Below are 15,891 nucleotides of genomic sequence, written 5' to 3' on the forward strand. Positions count from 1 at the left end.
CTGCCTCTTCGTCCTCCCTCAGTTGATTTTACTGTTCTCTCCCTTCCTTCCACCCTATCTCCCTTCTTTCACCCTTCCTTAATTGATGTCACCTTTCTTTCTCCCTTTTACTTCCCCGTTGCTAAGTCTGGTCACACCTTCCTTCCCTCGCTCATCCTCACTTCCTCTGCTAACTACATTCCTCCATCACTCTTACTCTCCTCTCCATTTAGTTGACTTCTGTCTCTACCTTCCCTCTTTCTTTTCTTAATAAGTCATCCTTTCTGCCTCTTTTCTCCCCTGTCACTTAAATTCACATCAGCCTCCAGCTCCTCCTCCTCTCTTCCTCCTCCTCTTCCTTCATCTTTAACCCTCAGTAACTCCTCCTCTTCCTAATTCACCTTTCAACTAAATCATTTCTTCTTTCTTCCCTCCTCAACTAACACCACCACCTCCTTTCTTCTTCTTCATGAACAATCTTCTCAGCCTTCTTGTTTCTTTAGTCTCTTAGATTTAAAACTCTTCTTCTCCTTCCTCCTCGTACTACCACTACTGCTACTACTACTACTACTACTACTACTACTACTACTACTACTACTACTACTATTGCTGCTGTTGCCGCATTTTTCCTCGTTTTCCTTCTCCTCCTCCTTATTTTCTCACGATCATCCTTCTCCTCCTCTTCTTCGTAATCCTCCTCCTCCCCATCGGTTTCCTCTTTTTATTACCGTTCATTCTTCTTTTATCTCCTCCTCTTCTTCCCCCTCCTCCTCCTCCTCCTCCTCCTCCTCATTCGTTTTATCCTTCTATTACTGATCCTACTCCTTCACCACCACCATCTTGTCCTCATCCTCTTCTTCCTCCTTTTCTTCACCTATACTTCCATCTCCTCTTCCTTTACACTTCTTCCTCCTCCTCCTCCTCCTACACTTCCACCTCACGTAACGGCGCCAACAAGTTAATATGTAGCTGCTTTGTAAGACCTTTGTAATGACATCCTATATCCTCTTTCACATTTTCCTCTCCTTCCTTCCTCTTCCACCTACTCCTGTTCCTCCTCCTCTTCCTCTGCTAACGCCACCTCACCTCTCCCACAGTTACGACGCACGTACTGGGGACTTCTGGCGTGCAGGGACACCTAAGACGAGGGACGCGAAGTATGAGGATCGCGTGTCCCTCAACCTGACGGAGCCAAGACAAGTCCACCTCAACCTGCAGCGAGTCTCCCTCAAGGACGGCGGGGATTTCACCTGCAGGGTTGACTTCCTGAGCTCTCCCTCCCTCACCTCGGTGGTCAAGTTGCACGTGTATGGTGAGTACCTAGTGGGTATTTAGTTTGTCTTGTTTAATTTTGTAAGCCGGCGGTTTGAACAGATACGTACATAACCCCCAGTTTGGATGATCCTGCTGACATCTTGTTTGGGACTTGCACCTCATTGGGCTTTTTTTTTTTTTCGCTCTTTTTGTTGCCCTTGACTAGTGCCCCTCTTACATAAAGGAAGAAGATAATTACCTGTCTTTCTTTATGGCTAAACTCACAAATATACATAAAAAAGTACGGGAAAAAACACCTCGATATTTCATAATACCTCGTATCGTTTTGCGTTACTATTGTACTGAGTTAAAGTGAATTGTGTGGATTTCTCACACACACACACACACACACACACACACACACACACACACACACACACACACAAATAAATAAACAAATAAAAATAAATAAATAAATAAATAAATAAATAAATAAATAAATAAATAAAATATAAATAAATAAGTAAATAAATAAATAAATAAATAAATAAATAAATAAATGAAATAAATAAATAAATAGAAATTAAAAAAATAAAAATAAAAAAATAAATAAATAGATGATCAAAATAAAATAGAAGTAAACGTAAATTACAACACTGAAAGGGCAAACAATAGTGAACTTGCTGATCCTTTCATACGCTGTTTGTGAAAACTACAGAAGGAAGCCAGCAACTCATTATGTGACACTGAATGACTACTGACAGAGAGAGAGAGAGAGAGAGAGAGAGAGAGAGAGAGAGAGAGAGAGAGAGAGAGAGAGAGAGAGAGAGAGAGAGAGAGAGAGAGAGAGAGAGAGAGAGAGAATAACGAGAAAAATGCTGGGTGTAAGACAGTGGAGAGAGAGGAGGGGAGGAATACAGACTAGGGGAAGGGTGGGAGGGAGAGAGGCAAATGTGGATAGGGACGGAGAAAGGCTGATGAAATAAGGCGGAGGCTGGAGAGGAAGTGAAGAATGAGGCGTGGCTGCGGTGGGCAGGGTAGGGGACGTGAGGCAGAAGATTGAGTGAGGGATGATTAGGTGAAGGGGAAGGGAAAAAAGGGAGAAGGAGGGCGAGTGTTGATTATCTGCGAGCCGTGAGGAGACTAGATTGTTCACTTGAGATGGTGAGGAGGGCCTGTCACTGGGGATTGAAGGTGTGTGTGTGTGTGTGTGTGTGTGTGTGTGTGTGTGTGTGTGTGTGTGTGTGTGTGTGTGTGTGTGTGTGTGTGTGTGTGAACTCCGTCTAGGGAAACAATGCATAGAAGCCAGAAACAAGGCAAATAGGGTACTAGGATTCATTTTTAGGAGTGTTAAAAGTAGAAGGCCGGGAGTAATATTAAAGTTATACTTGGCGCTGGTCAGACCTCATCTAGAATACGCGGTGCAGTTCTGGTCCCCACATTACAGGAAAGATATAGGTCTATTAGAATCAGTACAGAGGAGAATGACTAAAAGGATACAGGGGATGAGGAGTATCCCTTACGAGGCGAGGTTGAAGCTGTTAAATTTACATTCTTTAGAGAGACGTAGGTTAAGAGGGGACCTGATAGAAGTCTTTAAGTGGTATAAGGGTTATAACAAGGGAAATGTAAGCAAAATTCTTAGGATCAGCAACCAGGGTAGAACAAGAAATAACAGGTTCAAGCTTGAAAAATTTAGGTTTAGGAAGGAGATAGGAAAAAATTAGTTCTCAAATAGAGTGGTAGATGAGTGAAACGGACTCAGTAATCATGTAGTTAGTGCTAGGACACTAGAGAGCTTTAAGAGAAGATTAGACAAGTTTATGGATGGGGATAGCAGATGGAAATAGGTAGGTGTGTTTCATACAGGGACTGCCACGTGTAAGCCTGGTCACTTCTTGCAGCTTCCCTTATTTCTTATGTTCTTATGTTCTTATGTGTGTGTGTGTGTGTGTGTGTGTGTGTGTGTGTGTGTGTGTGTGTGTGTGTGTGTGTGATCTGAGACATACATGACTTATGGCCTACTTGAGTCATGACCTGCCTGAATCATTACCTGCCTGACTCACGACCTGCCTGACTCACGACCTAGCTGACTCACGACCTAGCAAGCTTATGACCTCTAATATGACCCGTTAGGCTTCATCATACTACATAACAGCTGACGGTTATCGTACAAATGCACAACGCTTTAAAGGGAAGTCACGGGGACATAACCTAAACACAAGTACGAGTTACTCAGGTGAAACAACAACAAAGCAGCAAGGTACCAGGAATAATTACTGGGGGGACAAACAAACACGAGGGGGACAAACATTTCACCTGAACAACACCTGAACCATAAAATAAATAATAACTAAAACAAAGGAAACAAAAACTGTGCAAACAATTAAACTTAAGAACAACAAAGGAAAATGGAGGACGAACAGCAAAAAAAAATAAAATAAAAGTTAAAAAGGCGCAATTTGTTTTCTTTCACGTTCGTCGCACGCAAAACCAACATTACACACATAAGACATAATAAAATAAAATAAAATACGCCACTCATATAAAAATACGTTCCTACCAAATTTGCTACGTGATTTTCAAGAAAGAACACGAGAGTCAAGTTTACCAGCAGGGAGGGAGGGAAGAGGCAGGCAGGGACGTGACAGACAGCAGAGGGTGAGGTGATAGACAGTGTGTGTGTGTGTGTGTGTGTGTGTGTGTGTGTGTGTGTGTGTGTGTGTGTGTGTGTGTGTGTGTGTGTGTGTGTGTGTGTGTGTGTGTGTGTGTGTGTGTGTGCAGATGTGTGTGGATGAGAGAGAGAGAGAGAGAGAGAGAGAGAGAGAGAGAGAGAGAGAGAGAGAGAGAGAGAGAGAGAGAGAGAGAGAGAGAGAGAGAGAGAGAGAGAGAGAGAGAGAGAGAGACAGAGAGACGGAGACAGAGAGACAGAGACAGAGACAAAGAAACAGACTGAGTGAATGACAAAAAGAGCAAGAAGTGGAGCTACAACCATTTTTCCCTTACCTGCATCTTCCTCAGCCACGATCCTAAAAAACAGGAAAAAGAAAAAAATTCATATATAACATTCCCCCCCCAAAAATAAATAAATAAATAAAATAAAATAAAATAAAATAAATGAATAAATAATCAAATAATTTCAAAAGTGTACTGGTTGGGGCATGACTGGCGTGAGCACCACAATCTGTCCAGGATAAGCGGCCCAGTGAGTAATTGAGTCAGTGAGAGAGTGGGCGAGCAGACTGGGGCGGCGCGGCACACATTCAGTGGTCGTTTGGCGGTTAGTGGCCTATAACAGCGAGGAGGAGGAGGAGGAGGAGGAGGAGGAGGAGGAGGAGGAGGAGGAGGAGGAGGAGGAGGAGGAGGAGGAGAAGGGGAACATAAAGAACACTAAGTAAAATCAAAGAAGAACAATCCACACCAGACCTTCTCGTCCATAAGTGTCTTTGATAGGTTATACTACCAAATTGTAAAGAGAGACATTGAAAAAAAAAGAGCAGAAGAGAAGAGTAAAACCGCAAAAAGGAAAAAAAAAAGTAAAGAAAATACACACACACAAAAAAAAACTGACAGATACATACATACATTCATACATACATACATACACACACAAACATATGGTATGGAAACCTTCTTTCGTTATCCATTTCTCCCCTTAGCTGGTCTCCCTTACACATAAAAAAACATACATACATATACATACATACATATATACACACACATTGCACCTTCCTTCCCTCCTTCTCCCTTAGCAGGAATTCCTCGCAGCATGACTGACGACCCACCCTGACTGACACGCCACCTGCTGCCCGCCTGACCTTCACGGGGAAAGACTCTCAACCTCCTAAGTTATGGCGTGCTTCGGCGACACTGACCGAGTGCATTACGACGCAGCGGCAGATGTCACCCCAGGATCAATGGTGGGAAGAAGAAGAAGAAGAAGAAGAAGAAGAAGAAGAAGAAGAAGAAGAAGAAGAAGAAGAAGAAGAAGAAGAAGAAGAAGAAGAAGAAGAAGAAGAAGAAGAAGAAGAAGAAGAAGAAGAAGAAGAAGAAGAAGAAGAAGAAGAAGAAGAAGAAGAAGAAGAAGAAGAAGAAGAAGAAGAAGAAGAAGAAGAAGAAGAAGAAGAAGAAGAAGAAGAAGAAGAAGAAGAAGAAGAAGAAGAAGAAGAAGAAGAAGAAGAAGAAGAAGAAGAAGAAGAAGAAGAAGAAGAAGAAGAAGAAGAAGAAGAAGAAGAAGAAGAAGAAGAAGAAGAAGAAGAAGAAGAAGAAGAAGAAGAAGAAGAAGAAGAAGAAGAAGAAGAAGAAGAAGAAGAAGAAGAAGAAGAAGAAGAAGAAGAAGAAGAAGAAGAAGAAGAAGAAGAAGAAGAAGAAGAAGAAGAAGAAGAAGAAGAAGAAGAAGAAGAAGAAGAAGAAGAAGAAGAAGAAGAAGAAGAAGAAGAAGAAGAAGAAGAAGAAGAAGAAGAAGAAGAAGAAGAAGAAGAAGAAGAAGAAGAAGAAGAAGAAGAAGAAGAAGAAGAAGAAGAAGAAGAAGAAGAAGAAGAAGAAGAAGAAGAAGAAGAAGAAGAAGAAGAAGAAGAAGAAGAAGAAGAAGAAGAAGAAGAAGAAGAAGAAGAAGAAGAAGAAGAAGAAGAAGAAGAAGAAGAAGAAGAAGAAGAAGAAGAAGAAGAAGAAGAAGAAGAAGAAGAAGAAGAAGAAGAAGAAGAAGAAGAAGAAGAAGAAATGGAAGGAAGTGAAAGACAAGTAAATGAAAAAATAACAGTTCTGAGGAAAATAAAAAGGAAGGAGGCGAAGAAGAGGAGGAGGACGAGGAGGAGGAGGAAGAATACAAAGAAATACGGAGGAAAATAAAGGAAAAACAGATAGTAACGTCCGTACTTAGCCTTTCGAGGCTGTCTGTGTCATTATACTAATGCTACAGATTTTGAGTAATTACTATTTGTGCTGGGAAAGTTTAAAAAAAAAATTTTAGCATCGAGAGATCTGGAGGAGGAGGAGGAGGAGGAGGAGGAGGAGGAGGAGGAGGAGGAGGAGAGGGAAACGAGAAATGCTACATGGAAAATAAGGAGCAAAGATATTGGAAAAGAGCGTGTAGTAAGACAAGGAAGATGAAAATGAAGAAGAGGAAGAGGAGAAATAATGGAAACGAAAAATACAACAAGAAAAATAAGAATACAAAGATGATGAAAACTGTGAAACAGGACAAAGAAGAAGGTAGGAGGAGGAGGAAAAGGAAGCGGAAGGAGAAAGACGACGACGACGAGAAGTATAAGGGAGAGAAATAAAACAAGGAAAAATAAGAAAAAAATAACGAATACGTTATGGAGAAGAGACAGAGAATAGAAGAAGATAGAGAGGAAGAAGAAGACGATGAAAAAAAAAGGAAGAGAAATGGAACAAGGAAAATAAGACCAAAAATTATCAAATAGTTGAAATAAGACAACGGAGGAAAGAGGTGAAGGCGAAGGATTAATAAAAGGGAATGAAGAGGAGGAGGAGGCAGCAGAGGAACAGCATCACGCACTGACGGGGTTAATCCTACGTCAGACTCCCGCGGTGCCAGTGATGATCTGTTCATTTGCATCCCATCTCGGAGAGCGACAGGCCGGGGAGGGGGAATTACTGCCGCTGGGGTTCGAACCGGGGGACTCCTGACATGATGTTAAACACGGGCGCCACATTGCCAGGACATATCCAATGCAAATGGGTTGAATAAAGCACGGCATGAAGGGCGGTGCTGCGGCGACATACAGGCACACAGACACCTACTACATGACTCCTTTGGGACGTGGCCTCGGATACGTATGCGAGTGTTATAAGGTAAGGAATTGCTGCTGCTTTTTTTTTTTTCTTACTCCTAGTGTTGTGTTTACATTGCCGACCGTCTCTTCAATTGCTCCTTGTCACGCTCATGCATACGGTGCGGCTTTGTGTGTGTGTGTGTACGTTTATTCATGTAATGCCACTCCCGCTCCCCCTTCTCAAACACATACATACATACATACATACATACATACATACATACACACACACACACACACACACACACACACACACACACACAAAGAATGGACCTAGAATAGATAAAGGGGAGAGAGCCTTTTGTGACTTGATTCCTATTGAAGGACTAATAAATGGGTGTGTTATATAGCACTATCTGCTGCCGACCCATCCACGCAACATATCTATCACTTCCACCCACTCCCTGCACCCCTTTCCAAAACTCTCCTTTACTCTACCTATTTTCTTTAGTTCCTCTATTCTCCTGCAGCTGCACTAATCGATCTCGTTATGGCTATTTGTTTTAGTTCTTACGCAGATGAAAGGTTATGAGTTCGATCTCAGTTCTCGTCAGTTTCTCGGTGGGAGAGGCAGCGTTCTCTCGTAATCCTATCCAGCGCTATCTGATCTTTTTATTGTTGATATAATCCAGTCCATTTCCTGGAAGAGAGAGAGAGAGAGAGAGAGAGAGAGAGAGAGAGAGAGAGAGAGAGAGAGAGAGAGAGAGAGAGAGAGAGAGAGAGAGAGAGAGAGAGAGAGTAATAACTGATATCAATGTAAAACGATCATATCAATCTGCGCGACAACGGCAATGGTCAGTAAGTAGGTACATCAGTTTTACTCTCATCACAGACACATAAATACACGCCTGACACAACAGCGCGCCATTAGGAATCAATCTGGCGCCGTGCCCAATAGTGTGTGTGTGTGTATATGTGTGCGTGTGTGTGTGTGTACGCCCAGTAGCTGCAGTACACACAGGAGTGGCGCACCAGGGACAGCTATTCTCTGCACTTTTTACATAATTTTCTTCGCTAGATTATCATAATCATTCACGCAATCCCCCGCTGCTTTGTTTGGCTTCACTCAGCGTGGGGGTTCGCTTCACCACCACCACCACCACCACCACCACCACCACCACCACCACTACTACTACTACTACCACACTACCTCCTGCTGCCCGGGTGTTGCTACTGGTGGTGATGGTGTTGTTTGGCTCGCATATCTCGCCACAATGAAGAAAAATGGAAGCATCAGAATAAACAGGAAGATTATTCATCATCACTTTCACTACCATCCGCCATTCAGCAGTTTTTTTCTCCTATCCCTCCCTGATCACGTGGCGGATATTGATGGAAGCGGCAGCAAAAGCAGGTTGGGAGCGAGCAGGGAGAGAGGGAGTGTTTAACGTTGCCTCCCCTTCAATGAGCTCACTCCCTGCTAGAGCTTCGACGCTCACTCTCACACACACACACTCACGCACACTCCCTAAATCACACAGCTCACTCAGTCCTGCAACTCACACATACTAAACTGACGATTTTCTGGGAGGCCAGGAGATATACGAGCATTACCTTTTAATACGTAACGAAATCTACCAGTTCGCGTGGCTTTTTAAGTAAAATATTCAAGCCGGAACATTTATTCACCAATTCCGGGTTGTATTACAGGGAACACCAGCAGACGGGAAGACAGGTGGTGGAGGGAAGTTATATGTATATTTTTTTAAGATCAATCTACTACTACTACTACTACTACTACTGCTACTACTACTACTACTGCTACTACTACTACTACTGTTGCTACTACTACTTCTATGTCTGCATCACCACTTAGTGAAATATATGTGGCAAGACTATAAGGCTGTCAGGGATGGCAATAGAGGCAATAAAAGTGGGGCATAGAAAAGATGAAAGGGGAAAGTTAGTCATTTCTTTTTCTCCACCAGCCAGGGTGCAATGGCAGCAAGGCAAATAAAGAAAAGGAAAAACCCGCTCTATGGCTCTGTCCCGGAAAGTTAGAGAGGACGGAGGAGGAAGGGCGTGGAGGGTAAAAGGCGTATACTTCCTCCCCCCATTCCCCATCCACCTCCACCTCAACCTCCTCCCCCACTCCCCATCCACCTCCACATCAACTATTTAACACTTTTCAACACACCTAGTATTATAATAAACTTCACAGTGAATGAATGTATATAGTAACGGTGAAATATCAGGACTGACTTATTAATCTTTGCGTCAAAACCACCACCACCACCACCGCCGCTGCAGCCATCGCCGACAATTCTGCAAGGGCACATCAAAGCCAGTAACGTCACAACACACAGCGCAAGACACACCAGAGGAGGCAAAATTGATTTCACACGCTGTTAGTTCCCTTCACCTTCAATACATCAACAAAGAAGCCGAAAGTGTTTATTATTGTTGCTGCTGCTGCTACTGCTACTGCTACTACTACTACTACTACTATTACTAACGCTGCTCCTGCTGCTGCTACTGCTGTTACGACAAATTATATCGTATTGCTCTTTGATACTGCTATATTGTTTTGCTTGTTTTATATACAAGACGAACAAAGGGCAGCATAAAAATAAAAAAGATTCACTCGCCACTCCCTCAAAAAAAAAAAAAATAAATCATAAGGTATCCAAGAATAAAAATGTCTCCAAGCTGCTGCTGCTGCTACTATTACTACTACTACTACTACTACTACTACTATTGCTACTACTACTACTACTACTACTACTACTACTACAAACTGAGATTAGTTTACCTTGCCTATTTTCACCACATCCCTAAGCCAAGAATGAGAGAGAGAGAGAGAGAGAGAGAGAGAGAGAGAGAGAGAGAGAGAGAGAGAGAGAGAGAGAGAGAGAGAGATGGGGGGGTGGAGGGAGGGACTGTTGGGGAGATCGATAGGAGGCGGGGAGAGGAGGGAGAGTGGGAGAGAGAATTAAAAGAGGAAGAAAAGTTATTATAGTCCTTTAACTGTTTCAATAAAGGATTAACATGATAGTTTCGCTGTTTCAATTCGCCTTTTATTGTTGTTTTATCTAAAAATGTATTTGTATTCACCACTGTGACTTCCACATATTCAATCTCTCTCTCTCTCTCTCTCTCTCTCTCTCTCTCTCTCTCTCTCTCTCTCTCTCTCTCTCTCTCTCTCTCTCTGTACATCCCACGTTTATCCATCCTTATCTATCATTTATCTCTCTCTCTTACTCAATCCTTCACTAACCCACTTTTAAACTCTCATCCATCCATCCATCCATCCATACCACCCACACTTCCATAAACCCACCCACCCACCTATCCACACACACACACACACACACACACACACATTCATCTTGCTCCGCCCGCCGTTATTTCTTCAATGCAGCTGCCACTAGACTAAAGAATATTTTGAACATCAATCTTGTTGGAAGTTGTTATTGCATTTAATATTGCTATGGTGCATGATAAAAGATGAAATAAAATAGAAAGAAAACGAAAAAAAAAGAAAGAAAGAAAAGTTTGCTAGTCAGAAAAGGGTACATTGACACACACACACACACAAACACACACATTCAGTCTGTAAATAAGTATCTTCCCCCTCTAAAAAGAATGTTGATTAAAACAAAACGAAAGAAAAAATATATTCCCTGATTCATATGGATCCATATTTGAAAAAAAAAATGGGAAGCAATTATAAGGGAAGAAAAATGTGATTAAAAAAATAGATATGTACGTATAGACAAACAGGAATAAATAAAGATACACAGATCAGAGAGAGAGAGAGAGAGAGAGAGAGAGAGAGAGAGAGAGAGAGAGAGAGAGAGAGAGAGAGAGAGAGAGAGAGAGAGAGAGAGAGAGAGAGAGAGAGAGAGAGAGAGAGACTGATTCAGACAATCAAGCACACAAAATTAAATGAAAACTTCATTCCTAGTTTTGAGTGGCGGGAGCACAGGATACGAGTCGGATATAACTCCTTTTAATATCACATCTAAACTTAATCGACGTGTACGGACGGAGGGATTAAATGGACTCGGGCAGGGGTTGGTGAAGGCGAGGTGGGGAGGGCGCGTGGAGGAGGGAAACTGAGCTAAGCGGGACAAACATGGCTCCTGACTGGTGATTAGAGTAATTTTGCGTTGTGTAATGTACGTGTGTGTGTGTGTGTGTGTGTGTGTGTGTGTGTGTGTGTGTGCAAGGAACTTGGAGAGTGGGTTTGCCTTCGGAATACTTTACTTTAATATCATGCAGCAACGTCATTTGATTAACGAGAGAACTTAACAAGCACTGCCTCTTTGTATGCTACATTATGAAGTCCGCTGCTTATCATATTGCTTGTACTTTTATACTTTAAGGCTTACTTATTACGCTCCACGCCCTATGAATGTTATTGTCCAACATCAACCAGACTATCGTTGATGCTTTATTTATTTATTTATTTATTTTTTATTATTATTTTTTGAGATAACTGCTTCTTAGTGATGAGATGGATGGATGGGAGTGAGGAAGGCAGGTATTGTTTATGCGTCCACACGATGCTTCTCTGTCTTGTGTGTTTCCTAGAGGTTTCATTCTCTGTTGTTGCTAAGCTTATTTCAACAGAATTTACAGCACGTATTGATTGATTAGTGAGTTGATTGATTAAGGTGCTGTAATAACGAGATCACATTACACAATATTTTAACAGGACACGTATTAGGTGTGGGAAAGCGTAGCATAGTTGTTTGATCACAACAGTCTTTCTCCACCCACGCGAAACAGCCACAAGTCCCAAGTCGACCAGTCTTCACTACTGTCTAATCAGTTTCCAAATATTATTGTTCTATTTGAACGTACACAAGTCATGTCACGCCTCCTTTGGCCAACACCAACCTTTAGATCATTAAACATTATGCAAAGCTGAAATATAAAGTAACGGAGGCCATTAATGTGAATATTTTTACTCAAGTAGACAAGCAAGAGGCGCGGCCAGTACCGCGATCTGAGTGACTGCCAGAAAATGTTAATAATTTCTACACATCACCTAGATGGAGGCAGTCCACCTGATCCGCTACTTAGGCCGCGGCTGCACCGCGACTCCCACTGCTGCCGGCCGTAATGAAATGTGCTTAGATAAACCACTGACAGCAAGTAGGCTTCAGGGACACCACTGAATAAAATATGTTAGCGTTATACATCCAGTTCAAAACCTTATCGAAAACAATGTATTTGGAGTAATATATATATATATATATATATATATATATATATATATATATATATATATATATATATATATATATATATATATATATATATATATATATATCCGAAATCGCGATATGGCAGAGATACACACGCTATATAGATGCCATCACTCAAAACACCAAGATATTGGACTATATATATATATATATATATATATATATATATATATATATATATATATATATATATATATATATATATATATATATATATATATATATATATATATATATATATATATATATATATATATATATATATATATATATATATATATATATATATATATATATATATATATATATATATATATATATATATATATATATATATATATATATATATATATATATATATATATATATATATATATATATATATATATATATATATATATATATATATATATATATATATATATATATATATATATATATAGTCCAATTCTTGGTGTTTTGAGTGATGGCATCTTATAGCGTGTTATCTCTGCCATATCGCGATTTCGGATCCGTGACCCTTCTTCAGTGGGTGCGGTGGGATGCTTCACTCTCGATGGCTGGGGAGAGAACGAGTAGCTGGTCGGAGTCCCGGTATTTGAGGCCATCCACTGACGGCGATTTGGCAGTGATGGCACACTATAAAGATATCATCGCACAAAACACGAAAGACAATCGGACAATTTCAAGGAATAAAGAGAAAGTCCTTAAGAAAATACAAAATGCAGAACTTGCCAACTCTTTCAACAAAACATCTTTGAAAGAGAATCTCCTGCCCATATAGTCTTGATATATATATATATATATATATATATATATATATATATATATATATATATATATATATATATATATATATATATATATATATATATATATATATATATATATATATATATATATATATATATATATATATATATATATATATTTATATTTTTTTTTTTTTTTTTTTTTTTTTTTTTTTTTTTTTTTTTTTTATGTAGGAGGGACACTGGCCAAGGGCAACAAAAATCCAATAAAAAACAAAATGCCCACTGAGATGCCAGTCCCATAAAAGGGTCCAAAGCGGTAGTAAAAAATTGAAGGATGTCTTGAAACCTCCCTCTTGAAGGATTTCAAGTCATAGGAAGATGGAAATACAGAAGCAGGCAGGGAGTTCCAGAGTTTACCAGAGAAAGGGATGAATGACTGAGAATACTGGTTAACTTTTGCGTTAGAGAGGTGGACAGAATAGGGATGAGAGAAAGAAGAAAGTCTTGTGCAGCGAGGCCGCGGGAGGAGGGGAGGCATGCAGTTAGCAGATCAGAAGATCAGTTAGCATGAAAATAGCGGTAGAAGACAGCTAGAGATGCAACGTTGCGGCGGTGAGAGAGAGGCTGAAGACAGTCAGTTAGAGGAGAGGAGTTGATGAGACGAAAAGCTTTTGATTCCACCCTGTCTAGAAGAGCAGTATGAGTGGAACCACCCCAGACATGTGAAGCATACTCCATACATGGACGGATAAGGCCCTTGGACAGAGTGTGCAACTTGGGGGTGGGGGGGTGAAAAAACTGGCGGAGACGTCTCATAACGCCTAACTTCATAGAAGCGGTTTTAGCTAGAGATGAGATGTGAAGTTTCCAGTTCAGATTATAAGTAAAGGACGGACCGAGGATGTTCAGTGTAGAAGAGGGGGACAGTTGTTGTGCCATTGGAGAAGAGGGGATAGTTGTCTGGAAGGTTGTGTCGAGTTGATAGATGGAGGAATTGAGTTTTTGAGGCATTGAACAATACCAAGTTTGCTCTGCCCCAATCAGAAATTTTAGAAAGATCTGAAGTCAAGCGTTCTGTGGCTTCCCTGCGTGAAATGTTTACTTCCTGAAGGGTTGGACGTCTATGAAAAGACGTGGAAAAGTGCAGGGTGGTATCATCAGCGTAAGAGTGGATAGGACAAGAAGTTTGGTTTAGAAGATCGTTAATGAATAATAAGAGAGTGGATGACAGGACAGAACCCTGAGGAACACCACTGTTAATATATTTAGGAGAACAGTGACCGTCTACCACAGCAGCAATAGAACGGTCAGAAAGGAAACTTCAGATGAAGTTACAGAGAGAGAAGGATAGAAGCCGTAGGAAGGTAGTTTGGAAATCAAAGCTTTGAGCCAGACTCTATCAAAAGCTTTTGATATGTCCAAGTCAACAGCAAAAGTTTCACAAAAATCTCTAAGAGGATGACTAAGACTCAGCAAGGAAAGCCAGAAGATCACCAGTGGAGCGGCCTTGACGGAACCCATACTGGCGGTCAGATAGAAGGTTGTGAAGTGATAGATGTTTAAGAATCTTCCTTTTGAGGATAGATCCAAAAACTTTAGATAGGCAGGAAATTAAAGCAATAGGACGGTAGTTTGAGGGATTACAACGGTCACCTTTTTTTAGGGAGAGGTTGAATGTAGGCAAACTTCCAGCAAGAAGGAAAGGTAGATGTTGACAGACAGTTGAAAGAGTTTGACTAGGCAAGGTGCAAGCACGGAGGCACAGTTTCGGAGAACAATAGGAGGGACCCCATCAGGTCCATAAGCCTTCCGAGGGTTTAGGCCAGCGAAAGGCACGGAGAACATCATTGCGAAGAATTTTAATAGGTAGCATGAAGTAGTCATAGGATGGAGGAGAGGGAGGAACAAGCCCAGAATCGTCCAAGGTAGAGTTTTTAGCAAAGGTTTGAGCGAAGAGTTCAGCTTTAGAAATAGATGTGATAGCAGTGGTGCCATCTGGTTGAAATAAAGGAGGGAAAGAAAAAGAAGCATAGTTATCGGAGATATTTTGGGCTAGATGCCAGAAGTCGCGAGGGGAGTTAGATCTTGAAAGATTTTGACACTTTCCGTTAATGAAGGAGTTTTTGGCTAGATGGAGAACAGACTTGACATAGTCCCGGGCAGAAATATAAAGTGCATGAGATTCTGGTGATGGAAGGCTTAAGTACCTTTTGTGGGCCACCTCTCTATCATGTATAGCACGAGAACAAGCTGTGTTGAACCAAGGTTTGGAAGGTTTAGGTCGAGAAAAAGAGTGAGGAATGTACGCCTCCATGCCAGATACTATCACCTCTGTTATGCGCTCAGCACACAAAGACGGGGTCACTGACACAGAAGTAGTAGTCATTCCAAGGAAAATCAGTAAAATACCTCCTCAAGTCCCACCAATTAGCAGAGGCAAAACGCCAGAGGCATCTTCGCTTAGGGGGATCCTGAGAAGGGATTGGAGCGATAGGACAAGATAAAGATATGAGATTGTGATCAGAGGAGCCCAACGGAGAAGAGAGGGTGACAGCATAAGCAGAAAGATTAGAGGTCAGGAAAAGGTCAAGAATGTTGGGTGTATCTCCAAGACGGTCAGGAATATGAGTAGGGTGTTGCACCAATTGCTCTAGGTCGTGGAGGATAGCAAAGTTGAAGGCTAGTTCACCAGAATGGTCAGTGGAGGGAGAGGAAAGCCAAAGCTGGTGGTGAGCATTGAAATTTCCAAGAATGGAAGAATATATATATATATATATATATATATATATATATATATATATATATATATATATATATATATATATATATATATATATATATATATATATATATATATATATAATAAAGCTCATGAATTCTCTCCCCTTT

At 40.9% G+C, this 15,891-nt stretch overlaps 1 protein-coding gene across 1 annotated transcript in view; it reads left to right on the top strand.

Moving 5' to 3' along the window:
• Nucleotides 1–15,891, top strand: part of LOC135104016 (uncharacterized) — a 115,605-nt gene that overhangs the window by 53,774 nt on the left and 45,940 nt on the right. The window contains exon 4 of the mRNA XM_064010879.1: nt 1,077–1,291. Coding sequence (XP_063866949.1) covers nt 1,077–1,291 — 215 coding nt within the window. The remainder of the gene's footprint in view (nt 1–1,076; nt 1,292–15,891) is intronic.

This window comes from Scylla paramamosain, chromosome 10 (assembly GCF_035594125.1).
Source record: "Scylla paramamosain isolate STU-SP2022 chromosome 10, ASM3559412v1, whole genome shotgun sequence".
In the NCBI taxonomy this organism is placed as follows: domain Eukaryota; kingdom Metazoa; phylum Arthropoda; class Malacostraca; order Decapoda; family Portunidae; genus Scylla; species Scylla paramamosain.